Below are 19,640 nucleotides of genomic sequence, written 5' to 3'. Positions count from 1 at the left end.
TATTTTTTATTATTACATTTATTCTTAGAATTTTTTATGTGAGAATGTATATCATATATCACATTATTATTTATATATATTCAAAATTTAACTTGTATAATTGTGTTATATATTATATTATATATATAATATTATATATATAATATATAATATTTATATATTATATATATAAAAATTTAATATAATATAAGTTTTACTATTTTATATTTTGTATATCATAATATTAATTTGATTTTTTAATTTGTTTATTACAATTTAAAAAAAATATAAATTATCTACTTTTTAATTTTCAACAGGAATATAATAAATAGATCTTTGTTACAAATATTATTTATTGAGCAATTCTTATAAATATAATATCATTAACATTTCATTGGTAAAAATTACAGTATTTATGCAAAGAATATTCATTATTTACATAAAATATATAAAATATGCAATTGAAGGAAACAGAATTTATATGTACAAAAATTTTAAAGTGCATTGTTTTTTCTCAAATTAAATATGATAAATTAATATATAGGTTATTGTAAATATTACTATTTAAAAATATTATTTCCTTAGTTGACTACAATTATAATTAAGTCTATAAGGCAAGATTGATGAAATTAAAAAAAAGTATTATACTTATTAACAAATTTTTGACATACCTTTTTATATTTTTTACGAATTTCATAATTATTTTTTCTTGTTCTAAAATTACATACAAATATATATGTTATTTAAAATCCTTAAAAATTCATAATAATATAATATGTCAAATATGTATATAAGAAAAATTTGTAATTGATATCTTATTATATATAATATTTACAGGTAGAAAATTAATAAAAATTAATAAAAATATTCTAATATTAGAAGATAAATAGAACGAATTACGAATTTTAATTTTAAAGTTATAAATTTTCAAAATTTCTATAATAAAAGTATATTATATTATTTATAATTTTATTCTAAAATTAATACAATAACATCATAAATATATAATTTAATAATATACATATAAAATTATGAAATAAATAAATTTTTTAACAAATTTGCATTATTAAATACAAATATTTAAAAGAGAATTGTTTTATAATTATCTATTCTATTGAAATTCAATGACAAAATTTCATACACTTAGATATCTATAGATATCTATAGTAATTATAAATTACCAGTATTAAAAAAGAAGAAATATGAACTATAATTATAATATATTTTAATATTTTTTATATATATTTTATATAATACTTTTAATAGTTCTTATACTTTATAAAAAATAGCAAAATTTACAATTATATGTATGTAAAAAAATTATTAATAATTAGAACTATATTGTTACAATATTAATAAATATTTTTAAATGTTTATAGATTAAATAAACTATGATTTAAATTTTTATCATAAATTATTTTAATTTTAATTACAAACAGTGCAATTCAAAATTAATATTTCACTGGTAACATAATTAAATATGTTAATAAAATATGAACTTTTATTTTAATATTTAGATCTATTATAAATCACTTAATTATTATACCAGTCTATAATATCAGTCTTCAATATTTAATTATTTATATAAAATAACAAACTTCTTATATTTTGTAAATGTAGTATACTTCTGTTTTCTTTTTTTTATAAGCGTATCAATTTTTTAATAAATTTTATATATTGCAAAATACATTGTCAAAATATTAAAAATAAAAATTTTTATAAAAAATTATTTACTATTAAAGAAAATTTTTTAATAAAAAAAAAGTTACATATAGTATATTTATGTGGAGATAATTATATTTTTGAATTAGCACTGTTTGTATTGAAATATGTTTTTTAATTAGAAAATTTAGTACAAGATGTCACTACTTACCATATTATGGTTATATTTAAACAAAATTATTTCACGATAATTTTTATAATATGAACTATGTAATTTATATTTTTATTCTATAATCAATATCAAAATATAGTTCATAATTTGAATCTCAATTTTTGATATTTTGAAATTTGTATTATTAAGTTTGAAAATGTGAAAATCCTTATTTTTAAAAAATAGGTATATCAATTTCCTTACTTATCGATGTAGATTTTGTTTGAATCAATTACTATACTGTTATATTGTTTCGAACCTCAAAGTCTCATAGTTTTGTTCATTTTATACGTCAACTTTACGCGGAGAATATATAGCCTCTTTTATTATCTTATTCAGGTATTAATGATCACACGATATCTTCTTTTAAAGATAATAATTTTGTTATTCCTTCGGGCACTGTGTTTACATTTTTCGATTCGATTAATGAACTATAAGTATCCATTTCATTAATTTTACACGACATTCGTCTGTTATTAAAAAATTGCAACTTTTGATTTTTCATTTTAGAATTTAACCATTGTCGAGCTGATATTGATTTGTTTGGTGGATATACAAAAATCTTGTAAATACCAACACTTATGAGTATAATGCCAATAATCAACGAAGAATACGTCACTATATCTTGAAAAATCGGTAAGAAATTTAAATAAAACCAAAAACGAATATTCATTGATAATGGTAATTCGTTCATTCCCTAGAAAAAATATTTTAAAAATTAGATGTCTTTTTCATAAAATTTATATTATGATTTATTTTATTTATTTCCTAAATCTATATAAAAATATCTCGATATATCGAAATATCAATACCATTAATATTTTCGATATTCGAGATAATCAATTTTCTCTGCGATTCGATAGTTTTCGATACTTACGATTTCGAACCACAGTAATGGTAAAACCATGTCTCCGAATTTTTCTACTCTTGCCATGTGTTCAATATTTTGTAAAGCCATATTGATTTGAAAACGGAAAGCAACTTTTAATGGAAGACCTGATTTTGGTTGAATATAGGCATAAGATTCGTGAAGTTCAGGTCTTGGATTTAAGCCTTCGATAGCTTCCAAAATACTTGGATCGGACTTGTAGAAGTGTGGATACGAAAGAGCAATTGGAAATCCTGCATCATCATAAATGTAAGTAATCGATATGAAATATATAGAATTTTTTTTTTATTATGTATAAGTATATGCATGTGAAAGTAATAATTGTTTCTGAATTATTTTTAAATTTGCATTGATATATATATATATATATATATATATATATATATATATGCAAGTACATGTAATTTAATTAGAAAATTTAATGCAAGATGGCACCTCTTACTCAGGTTGTATATAATTTTAATAGTTATTGCGAATTTTAAATATTATGAGCCTTATTTTATATTATCAATGTTCAATATTGAAATTTTTTTGTCTAAATTTTTTTACCATAATAACAATCGGTGACATCAATTAAACCAGCTTTTAAACAGTATCCATGACGACAGAAACATTTATTTTCCGGGTTATAGATGCCATTATCAAGTATATTTTCGACGAATATATATTTATACGTATGCATCCCTTTTATAGTCGTTTCTTCGACTCGAATCTGTAAAATTATATTTTAGTCTCTTTTTATCAATTATATTTTTATCAATAATAAATATATCTGTAAAATTAAATATCTAATATTTTTAATAGTTTGCTATTTATATATAAATTTTGAATTTGACAATGAAAGATAATATTAAACGATAATAACAGAAAAATTTTTATATTATAAGAAATTATTTGAATACGTGATTTATTTAAGGCGTTTTAATATATATAATATATATTAAAGTATATAACCATACCATAGGGGCAGCGCGACAGAGACTTTTTCTAAAGAATAATACAGTATCGTTAGGCTCAATGTAACTAGGATATTTTACTCCATCACTGGCTCCATTCACATTAGCACATTTTCCTGTCCATTGAGGTAGATTTACATTGCCATTATATTTTTCAATTAGGCCTGTTCGACGTACGTCGGTTTCGCCAGTATAAACAGTTACATAATCACCATCAAAATCATACATCTGCGAATAAAAATATATTAAAAATTCAAGATTCGTGATCTTAGCGAGGGATAAAATATTTTTTATGATATAAAAAAAAAAGATTGTTTTATATTTTTGATCAGATATAAAAAATTAGATATACTGTGTTGTTATTCAAATCTAATTTAATATTTTTCTTTCGAATTAAGGAAAATTTACCCTATCTATAAGACCCAGTTTATCAAATTTGATCCAGAATGGCATCATCTTATTGCCCAGAGTGACTAGAGTAGATTTGTATCCGAACATAAACTCTTTAGCAGTCATTTTGATTAAAGGATGAGAATTTGTATTAAGGATTAGTAAGTTTAATCCTAATCTAGATAGGTACGCGGCATTCCTCATTACGTTCGTGATACTCTAAAACGGAACAGAAATTTGATTAATATATAAAATTATACTTTGCTACAAGTCTGAAATGTTTTTTTATATTTTCTCTTTAAACAATTACATAATTAATCATAATGAACAACTGTATTTAATATTGATACTTTGCTACAAAATTGTAGATTATAAACATTAAAAAAGGAATTAAAATAGATTCTAATAGAGGTATAAAAATAGAGATATATCTTCAATAAATATTTAATTAACATCGTTTTTCTTTTTCTTAATTTTTTTTTCAACTATATCAAAAATATCGTTAATAAAAATATTGAAAATATATCTAATATAATAATTTTAAATGTACAAATTTATATATACACGAGAAAACTCGAAAAGGAACGGTCTGCGCTCATTATTAATTAATGTCATCTTCTTTTCTTTCATTTGTATGTGAAGTCATCGATTTTCGCGACGCAGGATAATTAATCTTCTTTGTTATGAAATACGATTTATCTCATTCGTCGCGTAGCCTACAATTAATTAACGATGATTTGTTTTCGTAAAACTTGAAAGAGAACATTATTCGTTAGACAACTTCATCATATCGCTTCATTTCCTTCCCCTTTTGAATCTTCTTTATCATTCTCGGATGCGGACAAAAGGAATTGCGGAAATTCCATGATCTTCATTTTATGCCTGAAAGTTCATTGACGCCGCAAGTATGCTATGTATGCAAGTATGCGTTTACTAACCGATATATGCACATGATCGAGATGTTCTCGCATGCCTCGAGTTGACTGCATACATATGCATGCATGCGCGTCGATAGTTACACAAGTTACATAAAGATGCTGTTTGACAAATTATTATAATGTGTTATGTTTTGATCACCGTAAATAATTGTTGATATTCTTTGAACGAGACATTGCATCTTTTTCTTTTCGTTCTCCATTCTTTGACTTTTTTTTTTTTCTGTTGTTACGATATTTATTATAATATTTTATTATTATTACGCGCAAAATTAAATTAGCTAAATATTTTAAGATACATTTTACATATTTCTTTAAATCGTACAATTTAACATCCGATATTACGTTGTTATATTAATTTACAAATATATGCATATGCGGGTAATATGCAATAGAAATCGATAATTAAATGACTACAAAATCTATATATATATATTTTTCTTATGATAGAAATGTTTCTAGAAGATATATAGATTTTAATTACGAATGTCTTCTGTCGATTTTCTTCTTTTTATACAATTTTATTTATAAAAAATGTAAAAAAAAAGATAATAAATAAACATACGTAGATACGTATTATAGATACGTTTTGTCTCATTAGAATATTCTTTAATGCGGTTTTTAAAGGTTAAAGGATCTATCAATAAAAATTATAATTTTTGCTAAAAACTTGTTTAATTTCGTCTATCGAAAATAAGACGATTTCAGGCATTCCTTCAAGCCGTTACGACTTTGCTCTCGTGCTTTCTCGCCAATGAATATGATGCACCCGTTAAGAATGTCTTCGTGCATCGAATGGAAATTTATTGTATATGCACGATCATGGTTTTTTTTTTCTTTTTCGATTTCAATTCAAAGGAATCGAAGACGGAATATTTTGACTAAATCGATATTTTTCCGTATTTTTAAAGAATTTTTTCTTAAACCGATGATGTACGTTGATCTTAGCATTTATAGTAATATAACAAGCGATACAGCTATAAAATTTTATGATGTTATTGAAGCTTGGTATATTTATAGCCAGAGAATAGATTTCCATTGCAATTGATATGATTTTCTATTATACAAAATTATTTTTTTTTCAAAGTTTGATTTCTGAATAATTCTATTCTATTTTGTTCTATTAAAAAAAAAAAAAGAAAAGAATCGATTTTTATATAAATTTTTTAAAACTATTTGCAGCATCATTCTAATGTAAAATTTCGAAATTAGATTTTTAATATTATACGCAAGAAAATATTATTGCGATAAAAACAGAGAGCCAGAAACATGAACAAAATTGTACTTTGAACAATAATCGCCGATTGCAAAATCAATAATTACTACGTGCGTATAATCAATCGTTTTTTTTTACGTCGCTAAAAATTAGATAATTTTTCGCTTTTTATTGAATTTTTTATTGAAAAAAATTGCTTTTTGAATTTCACAAATTTACTTAATATTTTATTAATTATTGATAAAATTATTTTAAAGAAAAATAACAGATAAAATATATTAAGAAATCATCATGAATATTAGAAAAAAAAAGAAATATTACGTTTTGATCGAAATTGTAATTATCACAGTTAATTAATCTTTTAATAAAAACAAGAAATATTATTCTTTATAATTTGTTTCAATCGATAATTTACCATTAAATGATCATCATTAATCTTTTTACGTGTATATGATATTGAAATGTAAATATTTTACATTTCTTTTTTTTTTTTAATATTTCATCAACCTTGTTTATTTTAATAAGCATGATTTAATATATATGAATATCCGTTTTAAATAAACTTCATTCTTTGCGTTAAATATTTAAAATAACTTGTTCCATTTGCTTTTCTTATCTTTGAAAAAAATAATTGCAACTATTATACAGCAATGAGAGATGTAAATAAATATATAATGTCTTTTTTTTTTCATTAGATTTAATATAATATTAATGTAAAAGATTATTAATTTCTTTCGCTTAACGCTTGATTTTGTCTAAAAAAAATTTCTTTTTTGCATTTATGCAGACTTTAATTTATCATAAAAGATTTATTTTTAACGAGAAGAAAACGGAAGTTTAATCGTAATGCTCATAAAATAATTGACTTCGATAAATCGTGAATTCCATTGGAAATAGTTAATCAACAGACAGAAAAGAGATATAGATACATTCTCTGACATTCTTTGAACTTTGTCGAATGTTATTATTGTCCCAATTACTGTTCGATAATTTCTTTTTTTTTTCTTTTTTTGTCAAAGATAGTCAGATATCCTTCAAATTCTTTCAATAGTTGTATATTTTTAAACATTATGAATCTTAATTTTTATTCCGATTTGCATTTCGTTACTTCATCTTCTCTCTACGTCAGTAGCAAAGATTTTTTCTTGTTCAGTTTTAAAAATTAATATTTAAAATCTAGCGTGTAGTTAAAGATTAATTGTTCAAGATTAAAAAGATTAAATCTTTTAAAATATTGTGAAATTTAGGAATTAAAAATTAGAAAGATAATGAGGACCTTGGTCACTTTAACACTATTTTTAAATTTGCGTACATCATTTAATGAAAACATCAAGGTCGTTCACTCATTGTCCTTGCTATGATTTAATGCGCATACATATGTAGTGATCATGTGAAACAAGACCAAGTTTTGCGAGAAGTACGTAAATAATCTCTCTCTCTCTCTCTTTCTCTTTTTATTTTTTATTTATAACCGAGCAATTTTACTTACGAATAACGCGATGTTTGGTAATATCATTTCGTCTTCTTCCGTGCCGTTGCTCATTTTCGGTACGTATTCCAATGGATGAAGCAGCTTCGCCGTCACCGTGCTGTTATCATTGAATAGAACATTTGCATGTTCGAGTGATTCTCTGAAAATTTATCAAAAATCCTTATCCTTTTTTTATTCGGTCCTCTAAAAATTCAATTTTTTTCAAGATCAGATTCAGAACACATAATACGACAACGTTAATTATCCTTCGAACTTAAGATCTTAATTTTTTGAATTTTTAACGAGATCAAGAGATTATCGTAAAAAATATCGTATTCTCGATCATTTCCCGTCAAATTATTCAAATTATATTTCAAGTAAATTCGATAACGCGCTTACCTATAAACGTAAGGACCAACTTCTTGAAACTTTAACTTGCTCTCCTTGCCGGACAAAAACTCTTCGTGGTTTGTCACGTTGAAAAGGTAGACCTTCAGATAAAGCTCAACATTCGGTTTCCGCCATAACTCGAATATCTCGCTGTTGGGGCTGAAGATTATTTTCATTTTAAAAAGTAGCTCGTACGGTTGAAACACGAAGAGAATGCAACCGGTTGCAAGACCGAGGCATCCCAAAATCATCAGTACGAATATACCTGCACAATCGTGAGAGATAAACGTTGGATTAAAGAATAACAAGAAGGTAATAGGCAATAAACGTATTATCAAACGTATTATCTAAAATGGATTCCATCCTTAAAATCCTTAAAGGATCTGGCATGAAATTATTTGCTCTTTTATGTTTCACATTTCTGTCCCTGTTACGAGGGACATATATATACGGCTTTCAAAAATTATCATATCATTAATGTTATAAATTTAAAAGTTTTATTGGATAAGTATACAAAATTTTATTAGATCGCTATATTTCCGTTTAAATTGAATTTTATTAGAGTTACGCGTACGTGAAAAATATTCAAGATAGATTTGCGAATTTATCGAGAGCAAAGTATAGAAAAAATTAAATTATTTGTAACAAAAATAATTTTGATCGATTCGAAGAAAAGATTCATCGAAATGCTTTCGTATTCATGCTTGCATAGAATAAAACGATATAGAGAAATAAAATCGAGTAACTTATTAACTGCAAACAGGAATTTTTTCGATCGATGTAAAAGATATAAGAACGTGATCCTTTTTTTTACCAAGTATAATAATTGCAAAATGCAATCACATTTTTAAAACACTCACATGCGTAAATACGTAAGTTCAAAGAGAATGTTTTTCTTATCCTGTCTGCTAATCACTAAGTATGTAATTTTTATGATATATAAATAATGATATAGATAAACACTTATCCCGATTATTTCGTTTTTATTGCGAGGATATTTCAATTTTCGATTACAAAACGTATTGCAATTTTTTATTCCAAGGATGGCCAGGATTTTTGAACCTGTTTCAAAATATTATGTGTGAAGGGGGATCGAATTTATATACTTATATACTGTAATATACAAGAATACAAAAATTTCGATTAACATTGAAATTCTTCGTTTACGTACGCGAAACTGTTGATGAATTTTAAGAGAGCGCGAGTCATTCATTTCCTGGAAATTGTGTCAGGTTCATCCTATATGGATGAATCCTATAAGGATAGTTTATAAACTTCCATCTTCTTTTAAATTTATTCTTTAAAAATGAATAAATCGTCGTTTGATCAACGTCGATTCGAAAATACGTCATTCGAATGTTCAGCGTTACGAAGTGTCTAAAGTGCATCGTGCTGATGCAGTCTAGCTGCATGTGGATGATAACGTGTGCTGATTTTGAATATTTCGCGAGGCGAGTACGATACGAATTGATATTGCTTTATCGACGCGGTTTTCGTTGTCTCAAAATTCTAAAAAAAATTGAAAAAAGAGTTTTGAATCGCTACATGTTCGAATTAATCGGTTAATTTACAACGAATGATGGCTCATCGATTAGTAATAATTAACGCACTGTCCATTAAATTTACTCATTCACTAAGTATTTCCGCGATATTGCTGAAATCCTTGAAGAAATAAATTTATTCAAGCATGATGTTGCGTGTCGCAGAGATTCGCGGGCGTGTTATTTATCGTTTCACAGAAAATATAAATATAACGAAAAAGCCTTGGATTGTCATTCTAGATAAGGAAAGAAGGACTTTTAATAAACCTTCCTATTTCTAGTTTTCATTTTTTTTTCTTTATCGTAAAAAAAAAAAAAGAAAGAAAAAAATCTTCACTGCAACTATATCCGTATGTAAAACGAGTTGCGGTAGAAACAGACGAAAACAAAGAGAGAAAACGTTCAAGTTGCATATGATAATTTAAAACTGTCTGGGTAACTAACTTATGTATATACGTAGCATTACGTATATGTAAAAATCTTGCGTAGATATCGCGTGTAGATCTTTGATTCCATAATATCCGGGATATATATTTTTAATTTATTATAGGAGATGAGTTTAATTAAATCCTCTGGGGTTATGTAAATGTTATTCTCTATTATCATTTGCCGGTTACACATGTATGGCGATACAAATGAAGGTGTAACCGATCGCTTTGGTAACCGTTAAGTAATCTTGTTGTAGATCACGAGGAATACCAATGTGTCACGGAAATATCGATTGTCATGCGTTCCTACGAAGGACGATTTTACTTTCGATGCAAAATACACTTGTCTTCGATCTTAACGCCTAGATCGACACGATCGATCAAAAGTCTAATTAAATATTTTGTAATTAGATAACAATTGAGATAATATTTAAAATTCTTAACTCGGCTCGTGCAAAAACAAATTGAACTTGAGAAGCGTAATTGTCCAATTAATCACCCGATCTTGTATTCGGTAATACGCGATGCAATTATCGTGTAATACGTAATGAAAGTATAAAAGTGAAGGTGATGAGATGCGAATTATTAAACGTATATATAATTATATAAAAAGAAGAAAGTGAAAATTTAACGAGACATTTTTCGATGTATCGATACTTGCAAAGTAATGAAAAAAAAAAAAAAAAAGATGTTAACGATAATATGCTTTTAAGAACAAATTATCGAATTTATTATAATGAAAACGATCGTTATCTGAAATTATGTCTCGAAATTACATAGTAACATAAAGTAACATAAATTTTTTAAAACGTCGAGGTAAAACGAGGAATTCGATCGATAAAATAAATCTTAAATCATCGGCGGGGGTAATGGAAGATTAGAAATACGAATTATAAGCTCGTAGGTTTCGTGGAGTCGCTTTGCTCTTGACTATTGCAAGATCGCTGGCAGTGCGGCACGATGTGGTAATAATTTTCCGGCTGTAATCGGGACGCAACTGTATACGCGCCATCGCCGCCATCTAATAGAAAGTGCATATTTTCTTCGTGTCGTTATATTTTATATCCACGGAATCGCGACTCTTTTGTGGATGTTCAAACGTTTACGAAACGTGTAATCCCCATACGCGGAAGAGGAAATTACAAAATGCATGCTCGCCGGGTCAACTATTTCTTCGTTTATTGTAATCGTTCGTAAATCTTCAGATGGCTCGACTATTTCGTAACGTACGAATACGTAGAAGGTAGATTTTATTCATTGAATAAATTCGTTGATAATATATTTATAAATGAAGAGAGAAATAGAATAAGTTAGCCGGTTTATCATGAAAAATATATCATGATAAGTCAGACGTTTTAAAAATTTTGCAAGAGGGTCAATCGAGGTTGCGAAAACATTTTAAAGTATGGTCAAATCCTTGTGAAGAATATTCGCAAAAATATTTATTTTCGTTTTGCTTCGATGATAAATTTTAAAAATACCGCCAATTTTCGATCGGTAAAGAATTAATACTTTGGATATGTTCAAACGTGTAGACGAGCAAAATTTCTGGAATAAAACTTTGATATCACGTGTTTGAATTAATTTCTCATTGTTGCGCGTTAATTAACATAACATAAACATAAGCTCAGATACGCGACCATGTATATAATGTATCATAATTTATTGTACCGATGTATTGCGCAAGTGTGCACGGTTTTGTCGTCTAATTTATTGGTCGACGATTTTTCGCGTCATGACTTGCTTGCAACGTGCAATGCACCTCGAGATCCGAACGCGTTATTGTGAATCTTTTTATATTGACTACGACTCGTCAAGTTGCATAACGTAAATATAAATCGAACGGCACGTGCGTATTTTTTTGCATAATCTCGCACACGATGCTGCCTTTCAACAGGTGGAAACGGCGGAATGCCAATTTAATCCCGTCAGTCGCTTACTTACTAATAATGAAAATGTTTTACTCCCGTGTTGACGTTTATCTTATTCGTAAATTCTACCCGCTATCGTAATCATTTCTTACAATCATCGTTCTTCGTGGTTTTATTTACCTTTCTACGTGAATGGAAGCTTGTAATCCGAATACCTTACGTATCTTTTCTTTTTTTTTTTCTTTCACTGTAAACTTATTTTACGATTTTCACTTTACAATTGAGATCGAAAATATGTCAGATATGATTCAGATATTTTCTTACGTTAGATGGAATGTTGCACAATTTTTCAGAATGTGAAAAATATTCGGTCAATAGTAACAATCCGGTAAATAGATATAAATGGTTGAATGAAGAAATGTTCAATATATTTGGTAATCGTAAATTTCTAGAAAGTTGTAATTTATATCTACGATGTTCGTTGTTTCTTGAAATGTTCGCGTAATAAGAAGTTAACAACGATTCATTTACCGCGGTTTTTCTATTATTTCATAAGTCGTGGATCAATTAAAAGGCCGTGGAAACCCTGGTTGGATGTTTTCCACCATTCATCATTCCTCCACTTTTACTTCACGTTCGGTTGCATCGGTTGCAACCTGAGGTCGGCGAGATTTAGCAAGACAACTTCGTTTTAAGAGTCACCTTATCTGGCCAAACAAAAGTTGAAGTTTCTCATGTATTAGCATTTCGTTGGGAGCATCGTCAAATGCCATGAAATCTGACTATTTGTGTATTTTCGAGTGGATTCATCTTGCACAAAACAATATTTACATTAGATGAATTTATAAGATAATAAAAAGATACGGTCTCTTTAAGGAGAATAGAAAAGCTTTGGTTTTCTCAATTTAATTAGAAAATTCATCATCAAGAGAGAAGGAAAATGATTGTTATCGTACGATTCATGAACGTAATCAGAAAATAATAGACGTAGAAAAGTGTTTTGATGTTTAACCATTATATTTCATTTACATCATTAACTTTTAATCGTTTATCTTGCGGATAAGCGAGCATGGAAGTTTGACTTTTAAATTTTTAAACATTTTTTGTTATCTTATAAATCGTTATCTTATGAATTTTAATATTTTTATTTAATGATTTTCTTCACAAGTTTGGATCATTTTTACGTAAGCTATTCGATAGAAATTTGTGGAGTAATTATATAATTAATAACATTTATTTAATTAATATTCGAATATGTATTAGATATGAAAAAAGATTACTTATCAAAGATCATAAATTAAAATATATATATATATATATTTTTTATATTGTTATAATTATTTATCACGTTTATGAGTGACTTTGGACGTGAAATAATGTTAACGCAGGAATAAAGAAAATTAAGAAAAAGTGACATTCATCCGGTATACGTAATAATTTTTTCTTTTTTTTTTCCATTTCTTTCTGATTTTTCATTTTCGTATTTCGTATTTATTCGTATGATTTCTTGAGTGCCAATCAAATTGATCACAGATACTTTTTCCATTATTTTTATTGCTAAATTGCATTGGGAAAATAATAGATTATAATTTTATGTTTGTGAATAAACGCAATACACAATAAGATACTTAAAATATTTAGATATAATTTGATTTTATAAATAAAAATTAAGATTGTCTCTAAATATAATAATAAATACAATAATCTTTCTTTTATCTGCTTTTACAAATATTTATCTTTCAATATTTCAAAGCATCGTTGGTTATGGCATTAGAATTAAATAAATATCATTTGAAAATTTCTGTCTCATAGTTTTTTTAATCTCGATCAATTGGTTTTCGTTTGGTAGACGATTGTTTTTTTATGTTATATTTTCAATTCCATTGTCAAGTTGAAATCAATAAACAAATTTAACCAAATACTATAAATAATTATTTTATTTCATCTAAAATAATTTCTTGATTTGATAAAAATATTTAATCCGTTCAAACTTTTCGGAAGAATAGATAGGATTACGTATTTGTAAACTCCAAGTTTGTGATTAGCACATTGTTCTTTTTATCTTTTCTGTCTTTATTCTTCTGAAAAAAAAAAGAAGAAATGTGTCATTTAATTGAATTTTAAATGACTGTTAAATACCATTTTATGTCATTCGTGTGTGCACAAGAAGACATTGTATTATCTTTATTTTAAAATAAACAAATCGATAAACAAGGGATTGTTTACCAATCAAATTGAAGCAAATTGAAAATGTTTAAATATTTGAATTGTCAAGTTCGAGTAGATATTAAACAATAAATCTATTAGTAAATATATTTATCGTTTATAACGATAGATACAACGTTAGAGATAATTTTACCAGAGTTCATCATCAAGAGCAAGCTAACGAAATATCTAGGAATAAATTCCAATACTATTAATAGAGCATCAACGGATTGCATCTTTTCAAAAGAACAATGATTTTATTTAAAAGTTTCAAACGACTTATATCCTAAATTATATATTAATTTTCTTTTATTATCGCGAATAAAATGTTAATACGATTCAAATGTTTAATGATTGATTCGGGTTTTTCAAATAAACTGATCGAAATTATTGTTTGTTGAAGTATTTGATTTCGAACCATGTCAAACATTGTGACAAAAAAAATATATGTTAATAGATTCTTCCTATGTATCGAGTCATATATCGAAGATTTAGAGTGTCAAATGGATGTTTAGAATTCGAAACGGAGAACCTGTTGTGTGTTCCTATTTTTTCTCTCTTTCTCCCTCTCTCTCTCTCTTTCTTTCTCTTATGAGATACGATATTTTTTTATCGATCCGAACATTTTGGTCATTTTCGAAAATCGATTCGATTTATACGTTTACAAAAAAATTTGTAATCGATAAATTGACGCGCTATTAATTTTAAGAAAGTTTATTCGTCGACATTTAGAACGACGAAATTCGCCAATTTCTTTTTTTTTCTTTTCCTTCCCGTTATTTCTCTTTCTCTTTTATTCGAATTACATTCAGGTTATCGAACTTTTCCATTAACTTTTTACCAATTTAATAATTTTCTTCTGAGTTTGTTCGATCGCGACAATATTATTATATGCAAAATGCATCCAATTAAGATTCCTAAACGGAAGATTACTTTAATCGCTATTGTTGTAATACCAGTTTACGGCATTGAACGAAGAAGGAAGCTTTTCATATTCGAGGATTTTATGGCGTTCTTACAATTCTCCGACGCGTGTGTCCAGGAAGGATAATCATTATTAACATAAACTACGCGTGTCGTTTTTTTATTGCTTCATTGAAATCTTCATATGGAAACGAACACTCTTCTTTCTTTTTCCTTTGTTCTTACTGAAAATGGTATTGCGATTGCTTCTTTATTTTACGTGCAAACTCTGTCGTACAAATAGATACAAAGTTACGGAATCAGAGCTGTATTATTGTTTAAATTTCAATTAAATGTGTAAATACGAGAATTAATATTTTTTTTTTTTCTTAAGAAGTGCTTTGATAAAATATTAATTTTAGTAATACGGTAATGTAATGTAATATTGATAAGTGGCAGATAAACGATAATTACGCGGCGGAAATGGGCCGTAACTTTTGCGTTCAAACATTTACAGCCTATTTACAAAATTATCGACGATTTATTATCAAGACACAGAAATTTTTATTGACATTTGACACAAGGAATGCTATGAGATGCGACGTTAAAAGTTAATTTCTTGATAAACCGTGTGACAAAAGTGTTTTAAACGAAAAAGAATTTCATGTTTTTTTTTTATTATATACGTATATTTCACTGCCTGAATATCATTTAATGAATATGTTATGTTAGAAAATGAAGTCATCGAACTTCAAGTCATCCGTTTCAGCGTGATCAATCACTTGTAGATAAATATAATCTATAAATAGATCCTCGGAAGAAATGCATAAGTCTGAAGTGACACGAAATATCGAAAGATTAAAAATAAAATTTATGAATAGTTATTTGAAATTAAAAAGAAAAAAGAAAGAAAAAAAAAAAAAGAAAAAAACGTTGAAATGACTCACGAAATTAAAGTATAATTTAAAAATAGATGAAAACTTTTCATTTTATAATTAATCACCATGAAAAAATTTGTTCAAAATCATCTTAACAATTCGAAATCGAACGAATTAAATCGTTATAAAAATGTATGAATGCATATACGAACGTTGTGTTCATCCATTGGAACAAATAGTATGCAAATTTATTTCATAAAATCATTTCATGTCAAGAATTTCATATATATCTTCATGCTGTAATAATTTGATAATTTCATTTAGTAATTGGAGCATCGATTTAAATATACTCTTGCTAAGAAATAATTAATGATTATTCATTGAAATGATTTGAAAAGAATCAGGCCTCGAATTCCATCGATGCAGATTCGTTTCTTTTTATCACATGACGATACATTCTCGTTTGAAATTTTGCATAATTCGTTGTAACACGTTATTTTCTTCAAATAAAACTCGCGTTAACATTTTCCATTCCAATTTTCACGTGGCAATCCCACTTTCACGAAATTTCACATATTAATTAACATTTCATGACGTTCGAGTTTGTAACGTTCAAAAACAAATGTTCGATTCGGTTTTGAACCGAATTATTGTATCACAAATTTTTATATGTGAATGATATCTTTATCTTAATTCGATTCGATCACGACACGTCTACTAATATCAATATCGATATTTATATTATAATACGTATCTATCGATATCGATTCGAATTGGAAATTTAATCAAATCGAACGATTAAAACAGAATTGATCAAATTCGATGGAACAAAATGAATGGAACGAAACGCAATCGAAATATCGTCGATATAGATTCGTTCAATCACAAAATTCATTAATTATTCTTGGAAGGGAATATTCATCGAGTCATCCGCGCGAAAACATTCAAAGCATACACGTTAATTAATTTAGAAACAATCCGAGTGTAAGTTTACGGTACGCGAACACCAATAGACATTCCTCGCGTCGAATCGAAAACCTAACAAAGAGATCATTTAACATTCATCGCACGGAATGTGAATTTACGGTTTCCGGATTTAATGGCAATTACTTACTCTTGAACCATTTCGGCCTTCCACTCGTCTGCACCGATAGGGCCGCATTAAATATATTATTGACCACGATCGAAGATTTTCTCCTCAATTCGTTCGCCCTTTTACTTATCGTAGCCTCCTCCGCCTCGTTAATGTCGTTTTGATTCTGGCTCGGGTTGACGTTCGAGTAACGACGACCGGTGAGTCGGTTCCATATCATCATAAAGTCCTTCATAATGTATCGCTTGACTAGCTTCTGACTATCTCTATTTTTTCTCTCTCTCTCTCTCTCTCTCTCTCTCTCTCTCTCTCTCTCTCTCGTGGAAGGCAAGGAAAGTCGCAGGTCGATCACGAGAGATTTATCGACCCACGGATTAGAAATTCACTTGGCAAAGTCGACCCTCCCACGGATAGATCGAGAGAGCTCGCGGCGCAACGCGACTGAAGAAAAACTTCGAAACTTCGAGCTCTTTCCTTTATTAATTATATACGATCATTTGATATACAGTATCGATACGGTATGAATAGATTCGATAATACGGGAAACGAAGCGTTAAGTTTTAAACACGATTGCACTGCGTACAACAATTTCTTCCGTCACATTACGTGATACAACTTTATTCGAGCGTATCTTCAAGATCTCTCATCCCGTCACACTACGTGATGTTACATGTATATATATATATATGTATATATATTTACTTGGACAACGGTGTCTCGAATCGTGGATCGCCCGATGACGAGAGAATTCCGTCAAACCGTCGTTTCTCGAAACTTTCGGATTGGATTTAAAATTCCTCGAATCCGAATCCTCGATTCGAATGAATATATCGACCGAGCGAAATATATCAACCGTATTTCCCTTCACCGACGCCTACATAAATGACAAGAGAATCGATCGTTTCGATGATCCACGATGCACCGTGTCGCGAACCGCGTGCGCTTCTCTACAAAAGTGACGAAAGCGTGGAGTATCGGCCGAGTTTAAAAAATATATTAAAGTCGTTGCTCTCCCCCACTCTCCCCCGGTCTCGTTCGTACCGTGATTGTGGCGCGTAGCACGTGGAGCACGAGCCAATCGGAGAGAGGCGCGGCCACCCCACCATACGTGCAAAAAAGATCGCGTTGGTTGTCAGGTGGAGGATAGGTTGCAGCGCGGGCGACCAAAGGTCAATGGAATATTATCTCGATCGTTTATGCGAGTCAGGGGGATGCCTTTCGTTCCTTTATCGTTCGCGGTTGATATTCGCGGATACGGGAACGCGATTCCTGCCGAGGTTTTCTCTACGCTTGTGCGAAGTAGGCTGTTTGTATGCCATCGTCGTTTTCTTAGCTTGTCGCTTCTGGTGAGATTACAAATTGCTTCTCTCGGTCTATTAGAGTTGATCCTCGAGATCCTGGATGAATGGCAAAACGTCGAAATTATTGAATAGACTGTTTTTTATTCTTGTTATTTATTCTTCTTCTTATAAATGAACGTCTGTAATTTTTTTTTTTTTTTTTGTTTAAAAGTTTGCGTTTTTTTCTTAGCGAAGAATTTCTTGTCGAACGAAGGCTTCATTAGAGAAATAAATCTTTGATGTAAAAACGATGGAACAAAAGATAACGTCTTGAAAATGATTGAAGAAATGGTCGATCGAATGTTTCCGGTCATTTCGAATTTAGAATTTGGAATTGGAGATTATGAGTCATCTTGGTTGAAATTTAGTAAAAGATGATATTCGAAAAAATTCCATCCGAATAGTAATGACAGCACCGTGTAGGAAAATTTCCTCAACAGGATAATTAATATGTAATACCCACGTCAAATGGCAACAGTTTTTATTGATCTTATTTTTGCATGTTCATCCTAATAGACAAACTTTTATGTATATACGTGTCACACGATTGTATGATGGATATTTTCTATAATTTAATTTCATGTATCATAATGAAAATACTTCATTAAAATGTCAAACAATAATGAACTGTTATTACATTCATTTAAGTCGTAACACTGATTTGCAATGATCTTTAATGATTGGAATTTATAAATAAATAATTTAAAGATTGATTTAATTCGATTATATTCGATAAGAGAAGAGAACAGAAAAAGATTAGATTTGTTTTAAATCTTTCATAAAATCTTCTTATATTTTTATTTCTTAATAATTTGTTGCAAGTCATCTTTATCTTACGATTGGGAATAATTTAATCGAACGTAGAAGACTATGATCCGATCGAATGAATAAATTATTTTATTATACGTGATATTTCTAATTATCGAATCATTCGCTTTTTGATCCAAGCTTCGTTTTCATCATCTGATATTTCACAAAAGAAATGCAGAAATGTCAAATTTTGCCATGTAATGTGTATTGTTATATTGGAATGAGGTTGTAGTTACTTAAAAATAAAACAGAACCGGTTATTGTATTCATCACTTTACATTCTTATATCTTATATGTCTTTGTAAAAGTTATTAGTATAATATATAATCGTCTGATTTTTTTACACGTATATACTTTATATTATTTCATATAGGGCGCCCATCAATATGGAAATTATGATATTATCAATTATCAATATAAATTATAAAAAAAAAAGAGATAGAAAAATTATTAATTATGAATCATTAATTTT

General features: G+C 28.1%; 1 protein-coding gene across 1 annotated transcript; it reads right to left on the bottom strand.

Moving 5' to 3' along the window:
- Positions 1 to 314: 314 nt before the first annotated feature.
- Positions 315 to 18,010, bottom strand: LOC100868770 (scavenger receptor class B member 1). The gene is made up of 8 exons (XM_003695225.4): positions 17,040 to 18,010; positions 8,109 to 8,364; positions 7,728 to 7,869; positions 4,106 to 4,306; positions 3,701 to 3,925; positions 3,291 to 3,453; positions 2,730 to 2,974; positions 315 to 2,549 (listed from the first exon to the last, which is right to left on the bottom strand). Exons 1-8 carry the CDS (start codon positions 17,251 to 17,253, stop codon positions 2,202 to 2,204), a joined length of 1,794 nt encoding a protein of 597 aa, XP_003695273.1. The 5' UTR covers positions 17,254 to 18,010; the 3' UTR covers positions 315 to 2,201.
- Positions 18,011 to 19,640: the final 1,630 nt, after the last annotated feature.

This window comes from Apis florea, unplaced genomic scaffold (assembly GCF_048593485.1).
Source record: "Apis florea isolate Af1SG1 unplaced genomic scaffold, ASM4859348v1 contig_2897_pilon, whole genome shotgun sequence".
NCBI classification, from domain to species: Eukaryota; Metazoa; Arthropoda; class Insecta; order Hymenoptera; family Apidae; genus Apis; species Apis florea.
This window is presented reverse-complemented; position numbering and strand designations above follow the sequence as displayed.